At 37.8% G+C, this 20392-nt stretch overlaps 2 protein-coding genes across 8 annotated transcripts in view; one reads left to right on the forward strand and one right to left on the reverse strand.

Annotated features, from left to right (window-relative positions):
- zdhhc23b (zinc finger DHHC-type palmitoyltransferase 23b) overlaps positions 1-8097 on the forward strand; it is a 34182-nt gene extending 26085 nt beyond the window's left edge. For 3 of the 4 annotated variants that reach the window (XM_059968072.1, XM_059968070.1, XM_059968071.1), the window contains exons 3-5: positions 749-1447; positions 3308-3475; positions 7516-8097. In XM_059968072.1, the coding sequence (XP_059824055.1) occupies positions 749-1447; positions 3308-3475; positions 7516-7783 (1135 nt within the window). In that variant the 3' untranslated portion in view covers positions 7784-8097. The remainder of the gene's footprint in view (positions 1-748; positions 1448-3307; positions 3476-7515) is intronic. The other variant, XM_059968074.1, reaches the window with a different exon arrangement.
- Positions 8098-12960: 4863 nt separating this feature from the next.
- ccdc191 (coiled-coil domain containing 191) overlaps positions 12961-20392 on the reverse strand; it is a 53367-nt gene continuing 45935 nt past the window's right edge. For 3 of the 4 annotated variants that reach the window (XM_059968076.1, XM_059968077.1, XM_059968078.1), the window contains 3 exons: positions 18332-18484; positions 14164-14318; positions 12962-14062 (listed from right to left, as the gene is read on the reverse strand). In XM_059968076.1, the coding sequence (XP_059824059.1) occupies positions 13930-14062; positions 14164-14318; positions 18332-18484 (441 nt within the window). In that variant the 3' untranslated portion in view covers positions 12962-13929. Of the gene's footprint in view, positions 14063-14163; positions 14319-18331; positions 18485-20392 lie in introns of all 4 variants that reach the window. The other variant, XM_059968075.1, reaches the window with a different exon arrangement.

A 20392-nucleotide genomic window follows, 5' to 3' on the forward strand; every position in this document is an offset into this window, starting at 1 on the left:
GTCTGTGTTTTTTGTCTCAGTACACAGTGCATTTTCTTGTATACCAGCTGTTTTAAAAGAAGTTGGTTGGTGGAGAGTGTGGGGACGAGAGGCATTATTACTACAAAATCTAGGTTGATATTTTTGAACATTTTTGCAACAAGGACATAAATTCCTTAAATTCTTTTAAAATCATTGATTTCCAATTAATATGGAGAATATTGCAAAAATCCACATTCTCATAGGAAAACAAGTCAATTACTGGTAAGAACTTGAAGGATATTCCATCTTTTAACAGCCCATCTGGGTACTGCAGACATTTCTGTCAGTTGACAATGAATAGTGACGGGTCCTTAACAATGACAGGCACCAGCTTGATGCAATGTGTTACCTACACTTTTTAGATATTTTCAGATTAAGCAGCTGCAATTGCAGTGCACGTAAAATAATTTGAAACCCAAAAATATTAATTTTGTTTTGAAAACCACCTTGCATGAGGTGCTCTTTGCTGTTTGCACAGTATTCCTGGGAGATCTTCAGGCTATTTCAAAATTCTACTCAAAGCAATGATTTGTTAATACTTCATTATAACTGAATATGTCCATGAAATGTGTACCGTCTGGTTCCTCATTATAATCCATCGTTTTCCAGATAGTTGGGTGAGCTTCCATTGAACTTTTTTTTCCACTTTTAAGACTGTTTAAGCCCTTTCGTATTAAAGGGAACAAATAGCTTTAGAATAATTCCAATGCTGTGTTTTCACTTTCAGGTATTTGAAAGGTAAATCCGTCAGTTCCCAGAATATTAAACAAATATCAGACACAGTTTCTGATCGCCTGCGGATCCCATGGTTGTTGGGCACTGGTGCCAAGAAGATTGATATCACAATTTTGCCGCCTCTTGTTTTCCTCCCAATCTTCCTTCATGTTGCAGCTCTTCACTTCTTCTTGGCACTCATCATTCTGACGGCCTTACCAATATTGGTGCTCTGGTACTATTACGTCACTCACCAGAAGAAGGGGCACACACTGTTTTTTCTAAGTCTTGGTCTCTTTTCCCTGGGTTACATGTACTATTTGTTTCTGACTGAAGTTATGCCTAGAGGAGACATAAGCTCTGTGCATATGATTGTGATCACGAGTGGTTTGGCCCTGACACTAACCAGTTTATCACAGACCAAGAAGGACCCAGGCTACCTCCGAACAGATCATGGAAGCGTTCCGATCAAAAAGTTTCAGAGAAATGACATTTCATTGCACAACGTGAATGGCACAAGCCAAATTCAGCCTGTAGGCCAGGACACATCCTCAAAGATGAATCTTTCTGTTCCTAATGGCAAGTTGCAAATGGATCAAACTGAATTCAGAAAGAACTGGTGCACAGTGTGCAAGATTTTAAAACCACCTCGTTCAGGACACTGCCGAATTTGTGCATCCTGCGTTCAAAGACTGGATCATCACTGTGTTTGGTAGGTGCAATGTTGATTTAGATAGAGCTTTAAGTTCATTTTGGCCTGCCATATATTGAAAGGGATGTGGAATGACTACAGGAAAGTTGACTTCTGTTGCAAGTGAGAGAGTGTTTTTAAAGTGTGGTAGGAATGGTGGGATGGGGTAAGGGAAAGCCAAGGAATAAGTTACAAGAATCACCAGATTTAATGTTGTAAGCGATTCTGTGGAAGTATCTCTTTCTGTAAAGAATCAGAATCTAGTTTATTATCACCGGCATATGGCGTGAAATTTGTTAACTTAGCAACAGCAGTTCAATGCAATACATAATCTGGCAGAGAGAGAAAAAATAATAAATAAACAAGTAAATCAATTATGTATATTGAATAGATTTTTAAAAATGTGCAAATACAGAAATACTGTAATTTTTTTTAAAGTGAGGTAGTGTCCAAAGATTCAGTGTCCATTTAGGAATCAGATGGCAGAGGGCAAGAAGCTGTTCCTGAATCACTGAGTGTGTGTCTTCAGGCTTCTGTACCTCCTACCTGATGGTAACAGTGAGAAAAGGGCACACCCTGGGTGCTGGAGGTCCTTAATGGCGCTGCCTTTCTGAGACACCACTCCCTGGAGATGTCCTGGGTACTTTGTAGGCTGGTACCCAAGGTGGAGCTGACGAGATTTACAACCTTCTGCAATTTCTTTTGGTTCTGTGCAGTAGCCCCTCCAAACCCGACACTGATGTAGCCTGTCAGAATGCTCTCCATCTATAGAAGTTTTTGAGTGTATTTGTTGACATGTCAAATCTCTTCAGACTCCTAATAACGTATAGCCACTGTCTTGCCTTCTTTATAAGTACATCGATATGTTGGGACCAGGTTAGATCCTCAGAGATCTTGACACCCGGGAACTTGAAGCTGCTCACTCTCTTCACTTCTGATCCCTCTCTGAGGATCGGTATGTGTTCCTTTGTCTTACCCTTCCTGAACTCTACAATCAGCTCTTCTGTCTTACTGACGTTGAGTACCAGGTTGTTGCTGTGACAACACTCCACTAGTTGGCATATCTCACTCCTGTACGCCCTGAGATTCTACCAACAATGGTTGTATTATCAGCAAATTTATAGATGGTATTTGAGCTATGCCTAGCCACACAGTCAAGTGTATATAGAGAGTAGAGCAGTGGACTAAGCTCACACCCTGAGGTGTGCCAGTGTTTATCGTCAGCAAGGAGGATATGTTATCACCGATCTGCACAGATTGTGGTCTTCCAGTTGGGAAGACCACAATCTTTCATTTGTGATTTTTTTTTCAGCTAAGCAGCCTGCAGAAGGGTTAAACCATTCTTGCTAGTAAGAGGACAAACTTTGGAAGTTTATTTTGCTTCTCTCTCTCTCTCACACATGATATCTTGGGGTAAAGGTTGACAAGGCTGTTCATATTCCACACTATTGACCGCCATTTGAATGCACTATTGATTATATGTTGCTAAGTGAAGACTTGAGGAGAGGGAATTTGAGAACAGTATCAACTTTCCTGCGCTCATATCATCGAATGAAATTGTGTAGCTCTTGTAAAAGTCTGGAATTCTTGCTTATCCTGAAACTTTAATTGGACACAATTGAGCCGAAAAGCAAGTAATTAGCTCTCATTTACAAATGTCGTGAACTGGACTTGTGTGTGAAGAGTTAATGAAGGTAGTCTGGTCAGTTGTGTTTTTGCTGTGATTTTTTTCCCCTCCTCCTTTCACCAGCATTTTCAGTTAATCCCTGTCTCTCTGTAGCAAGCATTTGTCGTTTATAGTTTGGGAGAAATCGGTTCAGCTTGGGTTGCATGACATTTTACTCAAAACCATTTTATTTATTTATCTTGTTCTGTTTCCAGGATTAACAGTTGTGTAGGTCAAGGCAATCACCGTGCATTTATTCTGACCCTGTTTCTTTTCCTCCTCACTTCTCTGTATGGAATTAGTCTGACACTGACCACTATATGCAGAGGACAAAGCATTTTCACAGCTCTGTTCTATTGCCCTGGAGTCTACAAAGAGCACAGGTAAGAAAAGGGATCATCACGTCTATGGTTTTCTTGACTTAACAAAGCTCATTTGGATTAAAAACTAAATTCATAAATAGAATGGAATGTGTAAACTGTTCGACATAATTTTATTTCACAGATTGGGTTCATATGTTGCAGAGTTTTAACACTCTTGATTTTATTCTTAAGAACCCATTGTTTTCCAAATTACAGCAGTTCATTTTGGTATAACTTCATTGGATCCCCTGACCCATCCTCAATGCCAGTCAGCGTTTTCTAGCTATTAGTGATGTTACAAGCTAATCACCTTCTGTGTGAAGAAATACTTCCCGGCTTCCATCTAAAATTTGCTCATGACTTTGAACCCGTGTCATTTTTGTGTTGTTAAAATACAACAAAAAGATCTATCCTTATTTTATCCCTTTTAATATTTTGTACTTTTCTATAAAGTTTAATTTGAAAGATTTCCCTTGGAGCTCTATCGTTTAAAATTTGAAATTCAAGGCTCCCACGTTATCTGAGGTTCGTAGCCCATCTGAACACAGTGACAAGAGGTCAGCCCTGATGCCACTTGGTCTTGTCAATCAGTTGAGATGCAAAGACCAGAAGTATATGCAATATTATAATAATTTCACCAAACCACGTGCAGCCTCTCCGTGTGGCTTCTTGGGTAGGGAAGAGTATTTCTGGCTTATTTATTGCCTTGCATTGTGTAGACAAGGAGAATTTGCCACTACTCTTCCACCTTCAGCTGGCTTGCTGAGAGCTTTATAACCTCACATGGAGTCCATCTGCTTTTGAGTTTTGTGTCCAATCTGCAGTATTTTGTAATCGGCCACAATAAAGTTCATTTCACCCTGGTCAGTCCGGTCAAGATTGCTTAGCAATGTTCAGCTGACACCCTTTTGTTCCCAGTCCTGTCTGATTTGGCTAATTTCAATGACCACTTTCATTGCATTTTTTAGAAATATGTGTAAATATCATCAAAACAATATACCTTGAATAAATTATTTTAAATCCAAAAGATACTGATTGCGTGTTAATGATGGCACAGATCGTCCAATCGGAAACTGCCTTTTCTGTGGTGAAGAAATGGGAGTTGTGTGTCTCTATTAATCTTCAGCTGTGCTTTCAATTGGGGAATGACGTGTTCACTGCTCAGTGAGCAGCTGAACAATAGAAATGAGAATAATCTTATGTTGACTGCTGAGTTAACCCATCTCCCTTGGTCACTACAAGTGACATCCAAGCTTGGCTAAGTCAACAGTGAATCTCCAGAACTGCTGGCTGTAGGAGATGGTGGAAACAGAAAATATAGATTTATAGAAATGTAAATTGGATGGGCTTCATTAAAACTTGTATTTAGAGTTATTTTGGGTAAGCCTGGGTCCAAACTGCATCTTTGCTCATTTTCTCTCCTTGTCTGGTCTGTTGCTGATTTTATTGCCATTGGTTGAGTAGTTGGAACCTATTATTCTAACAATGATATACCAGATGTTTTTGACTCATAATTGCTGTGTCCCTGGGTTAGGCAGGGAGAAGTTTTCCAGTGTTCCTGGTCATAATTTAGTGATCTCCTAGCTGTCACTGCGGAGAGTGGAGAATGGGAGCAGCGGGATTGGACTCAATTGCACCTCTGAATGGTAGTTAATGTGTGTAGACAACATTTCTGGAAGTTGATGAATTACAGGAACCTATGCAATTGTAATTCAGTCAAGAGTTGTAGAAGAACAGGAAAAGCTGAAAGATGAGAAAGGAATAGCAAAAAATAAAGACGTTAGTATTCTAAATATAGGCATTGCTTATAAGGCAAGCTCCTATTTTTAAACATCCTTCTGCATAATTGTATTGTTTATTATCAGCTCATTTAAACTGTTGTATTTTTAGTAGTGTTAGTGATTTTATTTTGTACTGAACAAAACAGATATTGTCAGTGCTAAGAATAGGGCTTTTATCCACTTCATGTACCATTTTAAGCTCCCATCTCTTATCCCTGTCCAGATTGCTAAATGGTAGCAAATGGATTTATGATGTAGGTATATACCAGCAAAGAATTTACTTCTCAGTGTTTTTGCAGGCTGAAGAGAGATTTGGAATGTGCATAACTGATATGGGCTGGGCTGGGCTGGGCTGAGCTGGGGAAAGGAGATAAACTTTGGACTTGACGGTGAATTAACCACTGTTATCTTCTCTCCTGGTCTGTGCCTGTTGGAAATAATTTTAAAACATATTGAGGTAAAATTATATTGTTTCAATGGTGTGTGAGGGGGAAATAACCTTTCACGTCTACTAAATCTCCTTCTTGTATGTTGATTCGTTACTGCCCATGATTCAGCCATCAGTGCTGTTGTCAGCAAACTTACACATGGCATTGGAGCTGTGCTGAGCCACACAGTTGTAAGTATAAAGTGAGTGGTGCACCTGTGATTGTGGATGACTTGCTGTTGCCAATCTGAACTGAGATCTACATGTAAGGAAATTGAGGATCCAGTTGCACAAGGAGGTATTGAGGCCCCAGCATACATTGATCAGCTCCAAGTCACAGCCTGCCTACTATTTGTCTTGTTCTTTAATTAATGCATCATCCATGCAAATACTATTACCTCGACGTACTACCTGGGATGACAGCCCTTCTTGTGTCATCTTTTCAATTCCTCTCAGCAATCCAAATTCACACCAGCCATTCTTTCACTTCTAAAATACTCTCCAACTTGTGTTCCCAAACAAAAATATGCTCTATTTATTCTAATATGACAGTAGCCTTGGACATGATGTTGATCAGAAACCCACTGAGACGGACTCGGGACAGATAGTATTTACAAGGTTCCCTGTGAATGCGGAGCAGCTTGTATCAGCCAGACGGGACGCTCTGTGGAAACCTGCATCAAGGAGCACAGGAGGTTTATCCGTTTGGTTTACGTGGAGAAAGGTAGCAGAATATTGCATTTGCAATAGGCATAGGATTGACCTCAGCACAAAAATACAGTGCCGCACCAATGCCTTTTGGGATCGCCTGGTGAAGGAAGCCATTGAAATAAAACTGAAAAAAAGAATTTAAACAAAGACGAAAGTCTCGCTCCAAGTAAGAACTGGAATTCAGTTGTTAACGAGATGGGACAGTGGAAACCTGATTGGATGAGAACTACCCAAACAGGAGGGCTGATGACACAGGTATAAATACCACTGGGCTAGACATGCCCTGGCATTATCCCTGATGAAGGTGGCAGTTTCTCATCGAAACTTTGGTTAAAATTGATACCTGTACCCAGCTGGAAGCTTGAGAAGAGTTTATTCATCAAATACTCTGGGAAAGCAATATATTCTTTGTTTTTAAACTCAAAAAAAAATTAGCACAACAGTATTTGGGAATCTTAAAGTGTAACTTAAATTCCCAGTACTCTCCAAAATGAAATGAAAGAGATTCACTTAATTTTTTTTAACTCCTTGTATAAAGGGAGTATATTTTTGTTCAGGAATGTATGTTGGAGAATATTTAAGAGTTGAAAGAATGGCTGGTGTGAATTTGGATTGTTGAGAGGAATTGAAAAGATGACATTAAGAAGTGTTGTCACCCCAGGTAGTATTTTGAGATAATAGCATTTGCATGGATGATGTATTAACTAAAGAACAAGAAAAATAGTAGGCAGGTTGCTACTTCGAGTTATCAGTGTATGCCAGGGCCTCAACTGTGCTCTGTTGTTAATAGCTTACATAAGTTTGCAAAATTTAACCAAGATTTTCTTGTAATGACTCCCCAGGTGGGAAAATCAATTGTGAAGAGGCCACGGACTTTAAAAAGAATTTGGACAAGTTAAATGTAGGAAGAAAAGTGACTTGAGTATAATGTGAGGAATTGTGTTTTTTATTCACAATTTCTCACATTTTGAATGGATGGGAAATATTGCCCTTGTTTTTGAAATTCATAAGTATTGGAGCATTGTGCCTAGATTCTGGAATGAATCTGTGTTTACGATAGCATCTGCAGGTTTCTCTGTTTGTCATGAGTATATTTATATATAATTTTTGTGATGTTGTGAATTCTGCTTTATCTTTCACAGTACTGCACTGTCATTCACCTGTGTCTGGTATTGCACAATAGTCACTGCTGGAATGGGTTACCTTTTCCTCATCCAACTCATCAACATCAGTTACAACATCACTGAGCGAGAAGCACGCTTTGCTTTGAGAGACAAAACTGGAGTCAAATATCTCTGTGGGCTAATCATAAAAACTGATGAGTACAACCGAGGGCTCATTAACAACTGGAAAGAATTCCTTCAACTTCAGTCTAATCATCTAAAGCCAAGATATGAAGATTTAGTGTAAATGTTTCTGTTATTTTAATTGTTGTTGAGTCATAAACGTTTATGACCCAATATGTGCCTGATACTTTATTTCTAGATCTACCTGAATGAAACAGTAGCCTTCAAAACAAATTAGTTGTAAATGTGTCAAAAATAATGTCCCACACTGAAGATATTAGAACATTTTCCTTGGTGCATTGCAGTGGGGAGCTTGGTTTCAACGTGTAGGATATTGCTTATCCACAAATCCTTTTTTTGTAACAATAAAATCACAGTCAATGTATCTTTTACTGCCTGTGTATGTGTGTGTATTAAAAACAAACTATTTTCTTTTAACCAGAGTTTGTTATTTGTTTGGAAGTACCCATCAGGAAATTTCAGGAGTGCAAAAAGCAAGTTGACTGTAGGACGATGATGCATAATATAAGGAAAATTAATGCAAGTAATATGATTTAAGGATAACATTTGGGAATTAATAAAGTTCTTAGTGAAATTAAATAGGGATTTTGAAAATTTCTTCCCAGGGTGTGAACATGGCTGACAAGGCAAGCGTTTGTCATAAATTCTTACGTACCCTAAATTGTGGAGCAGGTTCAGAGTCAAATCACATTGGTGGGCCTGGAACGCTGTGTAAAGGGGGGCATGTTTTCTTCCTTTAAGGGCATTAGTGAACCAAATGGCTTTTATGAGAATCTAACAGTTTCATGATAGCTAGAACTGTTAATTAATTATTTAAATTCCACAACTATGTAGGATTCTAATTTGTCTTTCTGGAGCAGTGGTCAATAATCTATTAATTTATCTACAGCACCATCCCTTTCTAAGTTGATAATGGGTGTGATAAATTGATTTTGTCACTGCTTTGCATTTACCTGAGTTGAACTTGTTGGTGGTTTTGATTTTGCAGAAATTGAGTTGCTGTGTGTGTGCAGCCTGCCTAATTTTCAGAAGCTGAAACTGAACTGTTAATTTAAGGTTGTTCACATGATGTTACTTTTGAAGTTATGCATGATTTGCATTTAGAATCTGTGTTCTGTAATTTCATTTTGTAGAATTAGTTAAATGACTGGAACACTATGTACTAAAAACCTGAAATAGAAATGGAACATTGGATGAGGCAGGCAAAGTAAAGATAATGTTGAGGTCATTGAGAGTTTGATGAAAGGCCATCAACCTGAAATATTAACCGTGCATCTCCCATGAAGCTCCCTGACCAGCTAAATGTTCCCAGCATTTTCTTTTGAGTATAATACCATCAATACTGAATTTATATCAATATTCGCTTAGGTGCATTGGACAATTTATTGATTTTTAAAGTCAAAGGAAAGAATAGCCATTGTTTGATGTTAAGTATTTTATACTATTTTTATCGTGTGTGTTTGTGTACATATTTTAAATCAGTTATTTTCACAGAACATGTTTAAAAAGTTTGAAGCTGAGGCATACAGTAACATTATTACATTTTAGTTACACTAGTTATTTTTTGGCTCTGGAAAAAATTATAACTTTCAGAAATAATTATAAATAGCTGAAGAATCACTTTGAAAGGGGATAGCACAATGAGTTTGTTGTGCAGTTATATTATAGAAATAGTTTGATATTCCCACTACAACTCTATGTATGTGGATGTAATCCAGTGGTCACTGATCTAGTCAAATGTTGATTAAAATTCCATTAATATAGACCTTTAATACTTCCAATCTCAAAGATCAGGTTGATGATTTAAATTGTAAATAGGCAATTGTTATTCCAAGATTTTCTGAATTTTTTTTCTCTAAGTGTTAATTACCATTTATCTTGTGCGTTGTTCTCCTTCGTTATGGTGATACCCGTGAAGCAAATTACTCTGACGTTATGTCACAGACCTAAAACCAGAAAAACCATGCCAAAACAGAAACCACTAAAGCGCTAAAATTAATGCAGTTTCTATAGTTTCCCCCCTAATGTTTGCATTACTTTCAAATATGGTGTAACTATCCCTCAAATAAGAATTAGTGCAAGTGACAGGGGAATATTGCAGTCACTGACAATTATTTGTGAGCAATGGTCATCTCTCAAGTGGAAGTACTTGACATTAATTAGAATTTTTAAATGTTAAGTACTGACTTCTCCAAAAAGGTGATAAAGCTTTTGGTGCATTTATACACTTTTCTATTCTATTTTTAGGGTGCTTCACCTCAAATGTGATAACTAGCCATTATAGTTTAAACTGCAGAAAATTAATTAATTAATTTTAAGGATGCCAGATGATTTTTAAACTTTTTTTTGGTAAAGGGAGATATTTCTAAATATAAGGCTAGACTGTGTTAGGAAAAAGTGTGTCATCTATCTTGTGTTCAAGTTTCTCATTGTAATTGGAGATCTCTAATACAACTCTCCACATTTATAATACATGGAGTCCTTGGAACTTATTTCAAAAGAAATATTTTGTGCATTAACATTTGTTAAACTTTATTTAATTTGGTTGAAAATATTTTTTCACTGTGGCTCATCCAGCAAAGATGGAGTAAGCTGGTCCAATCCTTGGCCTGCTGTAAATTTGAGTTCAGATTGCATCTGTGATCAAGAAAGATAAATCAGCCCTTTGCAAGAACTGTACATATCAAAATCTGCAGGTGACTGGGTTCATGATGAATGACCATTTGTGTGAGGTCACAGAAGTTCAACTATGGTGTCTGGAAGTGAGAAACCCCAGTGGAAGAGAAAGAACAAATATTGAATGTAATTGAGTATCTGCTCAACAAAGGAAAGTTTGAAGACGCATGTTCATGGCAAAGAGAATATTTTACTTCAGATGTTAACTATGTTAGATGAAGTATTGTATTAGAAAATTCTGTATATTAAAATGGACAGTGGACTTGGATGGCATTTATTGATAAATTTATGTCATTGTATGTGTAATTGTTTTGAGATTCTTGAAATTTTGTGCTTTCAACAGAATTACATGAAGGGCTATGTAATCAAATTTACACTTGTATGCATGTCTATATTGTAGAAGAATTTTGAATTTATTTCTAGTATATTGTGCAAAATGACTTGCAGATGTATAATTTGAAATGTGCAGAATTTAATGGATGCTAGTTTGTTAACTTGAAATTTTATAAAATGTGGATAATATTCCTGAGTTTAGCTAATTTTTAGTGTAAGGTTGTGTCTTGCCCTTTTTTGTATTTGAATGCAGTTTGAACCATCTTGGAAACATCAACTATGTTCATGTATCAAAACTGTACTCCAAAAAAATGGAACTTTCCTGCTCCGCCCAGACCTAGCACTATTTGAAGTAAGTGGTCACCAAAAATCAAGGAGGTTTGACTCTCAAAAGATCCTGAATTTTAAAAAAAGGTTTAAAAAAAACTTTTATCATCTTGGTGCATTTTTAATTAGTATATGAAAATGACGAGTTGCAAATTTGTGGTAACCATTGCAGGATCATAACTATGCAACTAACATCTTGATGAAAGTTAGCATAAGTGGTTGTGATTTTCTTTTACAGCTATAGACTAATATAGCACAGAAACAGGCCCTTCAGCCCGACTGGTCTGTGCTAACCACAGCATCCTTCCTACTAGTCACAGTTGCCTACATGACCCTCCAAGCCCCACCCCTCCATGTACTTATTCAACTGCTTGTGAAATGCTGCAGTTGTATCTGCCTCAACCACTTCCTCTGTCAGCTCATTCCAGGTGCCCATTATTCTGTCACAAAGAACCAACATGTCAGGTCCCTAATATCTTTAGAAAAGACAATGACTGTCAACCTTACCCTTACTCATGATTTTATAAACTGAGGTCACCCCTCATTCTCCTGTGCTCCAGTGTGGCCAATTCCTCCCTTTAACTTGGTCTCTCCAGTCCAGACAGCATCTTTCTAGTGCACCCTCTGAGATGCATTTATTTATCACATACATCCATGATATTCACTTTAGCAACACTAAGGAGGAATAGACAATAATCTCAACCATTTCCTATAGTCTCTAAGAAAATCCAGTCTTAGTCACTTTTTTACTGGTGTTCTAACTGAAGAACCTCTTGGGATTGTTTTTATCTCTGCCTATGAAATCCATCTCATACTCACTTTGTCCTCCTGATTACTCCTCTTGCACTTGCTCAAACTTTTTATATTTGTTGAGCGATTAATTTGTACCCAGCTGCTGAAATACAATGTATACTACTTTTTCCTTACCGGTGCCTCAATTTCTTTTGTCAGCCATGGTTCCCTGAACTTGGTATGTCTACTCTTCATCTTCATCATATCAGGAACATACTGCCCCCTGGACTCTTATAAAAGCCTTCCACTTGCCATTTGTTCTTTTTCCTTTAAATAAAGGTGCCTTGTTGATCTCACTAGTAGATCATACCTGATGCCCTCAAAGTGCTTCCACTTCAAATCAGGACACTAACCTTTGGAGCACATCTATAATTTTCCATAACTTTTAAAACTAACTGAGCTCACTGGACCCAAGCATTCCCCAACTGCCTGCCTTGCGCCCTAGGAAGAGGTTCAGTATTGCTACTGCCCGAGTTGTCTTTTTTTTAATATATTGCATGAGGAAACTTCTGGATGCACCAGTGGTTCTGCCCTATCCTGGCCTAGTCAATACCAGGAAATTTAAAATCTCCTTCTAGTACTACCCTACTATTCTCTGAACTATGTACAGTTCCTGCTGTTTATTCTATATAACCCTGTCAAGGTGACCGCTCCTTTAGTACCATCCAAATAGCCTTGTTAGACGATCCCTTGAGAAGATCCTCTCAGCACTGTTGTAGTAACATGCTTCTGTCACAACTAAATATTAGTATCCTGGTCATTGAGCTGCCTGTCTTGCCCTTCTCTCAGCCATATTTACGTTATGGCCTCAATGCCCCAGTCTCTCGAAGCAATCCATGCCCTAAGTTTGTCTGCTTTACCTGCCAGGCTATGTGTATTGAAATAGATGCAATTTAAACCTATCGTCCTTTTTACAGTAACATGGTGATCCTGATTTCTAGGCTTGCACTCTTCTCACTGAGTCCTGCCTCCTTGCTAATCTGTAAGATTTAACATGGTTTTCATCATTAGTATTTCCAAATGACATTTCATTGAAGCATTAATCTGAGATTATTGATTTCTTAAAACTGAAGGCTGAAAAGTGGATTTACTTTACTCTGAGACAACCAAATAATGGTATTTATTATATCTGTGTACCAAATATCCATAGATTTGGAGGTTTATTGTTTATTACTGGATAAGAAAAATGGTAATCAATTTGCAAAATGCATAAGGAGGGCTTAACTGGCTGGCCTCCTTGCATAATGGAATTTCTTTGGACATGAACTCAATTTTAATATGTCCTCCAAGAGTAGATCGTGAGTTTATCACCAGTCAAGATAAGTTTTACCATCCTTGAAGCTATAGTAAGATTTCTTGCTTTTATATGAGGCTTGACTTCATTTCCCATTCCATCATTCAATAACCAAGAGGAAAAGTTATTAAGTTTGTATAAACAGCAGTACAGAAGCAATATTAGCATTTTGACAACTTTAAAAAACCTTTTTTAAATAGAAAAGGCAAAATGGATTTGTGAAAATTTTGATTACTAATGTATAATACATTTTTGAAGTTCTTTACCAAAAAGTAGTTGGCTGATGGTATTTTACAAAATTGGGTAGTTATAATTAGACTGTGAATCCCTTTTCAATGAGAATAAGTAAACAGTGTTTGAGTTTTTACTGTGTGTAGGGTGGATATTCAACATTTTGAAAGTAAGCAAATAATCTTTAAATACCAATTCCATATTACTCTTTTATGTGTTTAGTGGAGAGGGGAATATTATCTTTGACATAGAACTGCTGTTGAAGTAATGATATCTTTGTTAAAATAATGAATATATTCAGAAATAACAGCATAGACAAGTTGTAAGATTCCAATTTAGTTCGTGGGTGTGTTTTCAATTTCATATAGCCAAAGATCAATATGCAAAACTTGTTTCTCAAAAATTTAATGTCCTGATGCTAACATTTAAAAAAAAACCCAATAAAGAGACTGTTTAAAATTGTACTTTGCTAATTAAATTAGAATTTATTTACAAAATGCAGAGGTCATGACATGCTGTCCTTTCCTTGCAGAATAGAGGGTCTTTTAGACACCAATTCAACATTATTGTGTCCACTAAGGGTGGATCAGGATTTACTATGTCAGGAAATCAGGAAGTATTTCAGCAACTTTCTTCCTGAGCTCGTTAATACGTTGTTCCTTTTTCTTCTCCTCCCTGATGACCATCGGCAAGATCTTCCAAGCCATGAAAACTGACTTGGCTATCCTCCTGTAGGTAAGAAATACAATAGAACAGTTTCACAGTAAGGTTTAAATTAAGGTATTTTAGTTATTCTAACAGACTATCAATGGAAAATATGTAGACAGTACCTCTGATTATGTTCTGTTCCAATTCTTTCCTTTTCCCATGATGCAGTCTTTTCTATCATTACATAGTCACGCCAGGCAAGAAATGTGGATCTTCTTAGAACTGTCAGATAGTGTTGATTTGCTCTCACTTCCATAACGTTGGTATATTCATTATACTGTATTAGAATATCATATCAATGGGGGGGGGGGGGAAGAGTACAATAGAATAAATGTATCATCCATTAGGATTTATGGTTGGTCTTTTATCCCTGCACCATTTTCTTGCTTAAAAAATTGGATCTCTCTTAATCCCCTTTAAAATCTGAAAATCTCTATCTTTTGCATATACTGAATGACTGAGCCTCCCCAGCTCTACTGAGATGTGAATTTCAAAGATTCAACACCTTCTTTTGAACACTTATAATGAGAATTCTAACACAAGGAAGTTGTCTGAGTCTTTAAGCTATCTCATTAGTTTCATTCCCCTCTCTTTCCCTGGAGTCTTGCAATTCTTTTTCTTTCATACTTTCCCTCTGTTCTTTTACCCTCTTTGTATAGGTAAGTGGCAATTTACCGTAGCTTACCTTACTAGTATATCCTGGGGATGTACAACAGCACTTTTTCCCATTGTTTTGTTAATTCAGTATTGTTTAAAGTAGCTACTCTAAATAACATTAAGATCTACGCCATTCTTTTAGCAGCCCGAGCTCTGAAATATGCTGTCCTATTGGATGTCATGTGGAGCCCAACGGTGGGTGATGTCTCAGCTCTAGCCACCCACCTGCATGACTATGAGGATCTGTACTTTAACCCATACCCTGAAACCCTGTGTTTAATGTCTCAACAGATTTGCTTTTACATGAAGTACCTAGGCTAAAATATCAAAGGATATTTTGTTCATGACAATAAATAAATCACTTGAATGATATTAAATCCCTAACTCTGCCTGGAAAGTCAATCACTTTTGTATGCTGTGGAAGAAATGGCCTGTTACTTGTTTGAAATACTTCCTCCTCCACCCACACTTTTACTTTCACCTGTGATGTTTAAATATTTTACATTGAACTTATTTTCAGATGATTCAAATTGGAAAGTTGGCTATCATCTTGCTGCCTTCTACCTAGCCTGATGTGAAATTTATAGTGATGAATTGGCTACTGAAGCAACACTTCCAGATTTTACTCAGGCTTCATTTATTTGATCTCCAGCAAAGTAAACATCTGTTTATTTGCACATCAGTTATTAGGTACTGTAAACCTCTATTAATTTGGCACACTCAGGACTTGGGTTCTAGGCCAGCAGATTTTTAATGGACTATTGGATGCTATTCCTTTAATTCACTTTCATTTTGATGTTAGACAGTAGATTAATAGCTTCTGGTCGATGCAATAAAGGAACTGCAGACCCCAGTAAATGGAACGAGCTCAGAAAACAGCATCCAGTAAGGCAAAAGCCAAACCCGGAGGGATTACTGGATCTTTACTGTAGTTGTTTGTTTCTTGAAGAGCTGTTACTAAATGGTGAGGTGAGAGGTTTTGGGGTTTTATTAAATTAGTACAATCTTACCACCATATGGATCACTTCATTTATGCGCACTGCTCTTTTACAAGCTGATGGCTAAAATTCAACTGTTATTCCCTGCATTTTATTAATCTTAATGTTGCTCATACAGCTCCTCTATCTTGTGTGCAAATCTGGACATGTGAACAAGCACTTGGTGTGGATCTGCTGGAGTCTCCACTGTGTGGAAATGAAACTTTGCCATAACCTGAAGAGGACTAGTACCTGGAATCACTTTCCTCCTTCTGGTTGCATTTCTTTGTTTCAGAATACAGCAAGGAACAGGGCATCTGACCCACAATGTTGTACTGAACTGAGTAATTCAATGCCCATCTAAGTTAATCCTTCTGCTTACATATTGTCCATATCCTTCCATTTCATTCCCTGCACATACACGTGGCTGTCCAAGGAACTCCTGGATACCTCTCGTGTATCTCCTCCTCCACTGGCAACACATTCCAGGCAGCCACCACTGTTTGCTCTCCCCACCCACCTTAAAGGATGCCCTCTGCTATTAGACATTTCAACCCTGGGAGAAAGATACCAGCTGTGTATCCACCCCTTTGATATTCTAGAGAAAACATCATGTTTGCCCAGCCTCTCCTTACAATAACTGAGTCAGCATCTTGGTAAACCCTTTCAAAAGCCTCCACATTCTTCTTATAATGGGAGAACCAAAGGCAGTGCGCCAAATTTTATAAAACTGCAACATAACTTCCTGACTCTTGAACTCAATTCTTCAATTACTAAAAGCAAGCATACCTTATGCCTTCTTTACCACTTTATCAACCTATGTAGCCACTTTAAATAATAGTGTAGTAGTATCCCCTTGTATCTGACCTCAAAGTGCAAAGCCTCACATTTCGCTTGGTTAAACTCTCCCTGCCATTTCTCTAAACATAGCTGCTGCTAATCTATATCCTGCAGTGTCCTTTGCCAGTTTTCTATGCTGTCTGCAACACCAATGATATCACAAACAGTAGAGGGCTGATAACAGATCCCAGTGAAACAGCACTTGTCACAGAGTTTCACAAACAGTAGAGGGCTGATAACAGATCCCAGTGAAACAGCAATTGTCACAGAGTTTCACAAACAGTAGAGGGCTGATAACACATCCCAGTGAAACAGCACTTGTCACAGAGTTTCACAAACAGTAGAGGGCTGATAACAGATCCCAGTGAAACAGCACTTGTCACAGAGTTTCACAAACAGTAGAGGGCTGATAACACATCCCAGTGAAACAGCACTTGTCACAGAGTTTCACAAACAGTAGAGGGCTGATAACAGATCCCAGTGAAACAGCACTTGTCACAGAGTTTCACAAACAGTAGAGGGCTGATAACAGATCCCAGTGAAACAGCACTTGTCACAGTTTCACAAACAGTAGAGGGCTGATAACACATCCCAGTGAAACAGCACTTGTCACAGAGTTTCACAAACAGTAGAGGGCTGATAACAGATCCCAGTGAAACAGCACTTGTCACAGAGTTTCACAAACAGTAGAGGGCTGATAACACATCCCAGTGAAACAGCACTTGTCACAGAGTTTCACAAACAGTAGAGGGCTGATAACAGATCCCAGTGAAATAGCACTTGTCACAGAGTTTCACAAACAGTAGAGGGCTGATAACACATCCCAGTGAAACAGCACTTGTCACAGAGTTTCACAAACAGTAGAGGGCTGATAACAGATCCCAGTGAAACAGCACTTGTCACAGAGTTTCACAAACAGTAGAGGGCTGATAACACATCCCAGTGAAACAGCACTTGTCACAGAGTTTCACCTAAAACAAGTCCATTAACCACTACACTGTCTTCTACAGGGAAGCCAATTGTAAATCCAAATGTCCAATTCACCATTGATCCCATGTTTCTTTATATTCTAGACGAGCCTCCTGCAAGGGCCCTCATAAAATGGCTTACTCAAGACCATGTAAACAACATCTACAGCTGCTTTCAACAATCACCTCCATCACCTGCTTGAAAAACCCAATCAAGTTAGTAAGACAAACTTGCCTTGCACAAAGCCACATTGACTGTACCTAATTATGGGCATTTAGAAAACCATGGCCTATCCCTTAGAATCCTCTCCATATCTCCTTTACCACTGACGCAAGACTCACCAGTGCGCGGGTGCCATTTCCCTTTTAATAATGGAACAACAGTAGTTACTCACCAGTCTTCCAAACCTCTGACATTCAAGGTTCCTTTACCTTGCCATCTTTGTCCTTCCTTCTTACTGAAGCACAACTGTCCTGTACCCTGTGCAGTTGGTCTTTAAACACCCCAAAAATGAAAATGTGTCCAAAAACAGCCATTCCCAATTAACTTACTCTAATTCCTAACATTCTAATAATTTGCTGTGCTCCGTAATAACACTTTCACAAGATTGGTACTTACCCATATTTATAGCTATCTCTAAATTTAAGGAGTTTTGATCACTGTTCCCTGACTGAGATCAGTTAGCTGGCCAGATTCATTAACCAGTTATTGGTATTAGAGTTCTTAAGAAGTCGTTGAAAACTGTTTAAATATTGAAAGATAGCTGAATTAAAATTTCAAATGTTAAGCAAATTCAAAACAGTTAAGCTATCAAATAGTCAATGAAAGAATTGAAGGTAACACCCACCTTTAGCCAATTGTTCCAACACCTTTTAAGAAGAATCTCATTGTAAACTTTTTCAGCTTTGGATTTCTTTTCAGATAGTGACTCTGTTACATTCTGGTGCCAGGTACATATGCACTGCCTTAGGAGTGAAGAGGTATGGTGATCTTCTGCAAGCTTATTAAAATAAAATGACAGTACAAAATAACTAATGGCGTGAATAACTATGATCAATTTGTATGACCATTTCTAAAGACAAACTACCACAAAAATTGCCCTTGGTAATAGATATAACAACTCTCCCTTTTGCCCAAAGAATGTGCTGTAAAGGAATGTTATTGCAAACACCATGATTTGACTGGTACAAATGAAATAATTCAACACTTTATGCAAATGGCTTAAAAAACCAATTGGTCACATATTCAAGATAGCACATGTTTACATTGTTGAGCAACAGATTTTAACACAAGCTTAAGAATAATTTTAAGAAAGCTCTCTCCAGTGGGATCAGAGACCATTTGATTCAGAGGTGAACTATTTGCCAATTTTGCAATTTATTATCAACAGATACAAGCTGCAGCTTTGAATCAGATGTTTGTTAGAAACTACATCCTTTTAAACAGAGATTTTTTGAGATAGCAGATGCTGAAACTGTTTTTGTAGAAAACAAATAAAATTAAAAAGCTTCTCTCAAGGGACAGTTAACTCCTTAAAGAGTTCTATTGATTTCTTTAGCCCTGTAGCACCCACCCTATCTTGTGCCATTTTCCAGCATGGCATTGAACTGATATTTTACAAAAAATGCACAAAAATTTTATTTGAATCACATTAAATTCATAGGACCACAAAATTAGTACAATTCCAAAGCAATGATACAGGAGATGCATCAGCTTTATATTCAAAGAATATTTTGATGCATATCCTTACTTACAGAATAATATTAGTTAAGTCAGTCTACAATTAATCTTAGTTTACCATAATGAACCTGTCTTTTAGGCATCATTATACCAAAATTACCTGTTATAAGATACAACAATTCACAGTGCAAAGTATGTCAGAAACCATAGCTGAATCTAACCTCAATATAGGCAAACAATATTTTTTCATAGAAACATACAGCAACAGAAACAGGATCTCGTGATCTACCTCAGGACCATATTTCTGCACTTTGATTCAAGCAGCTATCTTTGCCTTTCCTCAGCATATTTTCCTTCATAATTAATGGTTAGAAAAGACAATTTTTGAGAGCTGTTTCCAATTTCACGTCACAATACGTACACATTGTATTCAAACAGCCTGGTTGGACAAATTAACCAGAGAATTCCTCTGTCAAGTGATTTGAAACAATGAAGAGGTCAAAAGGATAAACTAACTCCCAAATCCAGACTGTGGGTAGGCAAACAATAGTTTCTTTCTCCTTACCTATCCTACTTTTACCTTCCAGAATCCCAATAGCTGGAGATTCAGTCTCTACGTGAGTAGAGATTAGAAAACTTACACTTAAAGTAATACAAAAGGTTGGAATTCTGAAACTGCAAATTTCTGAAATTAAATAATGTTTAAGGCAACAGCTGTTATGGAGGAGACAATTATTGTTCCATCTACAACATTTCCAGTGCTTTTTCATGCATCTTGCATGTTTCACTGATGTGTAGGCCTCCGTTAGTCTCGATAGACCATGGATTTGTGCCTTAGTAAGTTTCCAGGGCACAAGCCTGGGCAGGGTTTTTTTTTAAGGAAGACTGGCAGTTGCCCAAGCTGAAAGTCTCCCCTCTCCACATCACCAATGTTGTCCAAGGGAAGGGCATTATGACCCATACAGCTTGGCACCGGTGTCATCACAGAGCAATGTGTGGTTAAGTGCCTTGCTCAAGGACACACACGCAGCCTCAGCCAAGGCTCGAATTAGCGACATTCAGATCACTAGACGAACATCTTAACCACTGATGTACTCTACAACTGACAATAAAACCCATCGTCACATTTCCTACAAATCAAAGTGTAATTATTTACTTTAAAAATGCTTTGCACATGAAATCCACCCATCTAAAAGCACTCCATCCAGCAACATCACCACCAATCATC

The sequence above is a fragment of the Hypanus sabinus genome, chromosome 4, assembly GCF_030144855.1.
Source record: "Hypanus sabinus isolate sHypSab1 chromosome 4, sHypSab1.hap1, whole genome shotgun sequence".
NCBI lineage: Eukaryota > Metazoa > Chordata > Chondrichthyes > Myliobatiformes > Dasyatidae > Hypanus > Hypanus sabinus.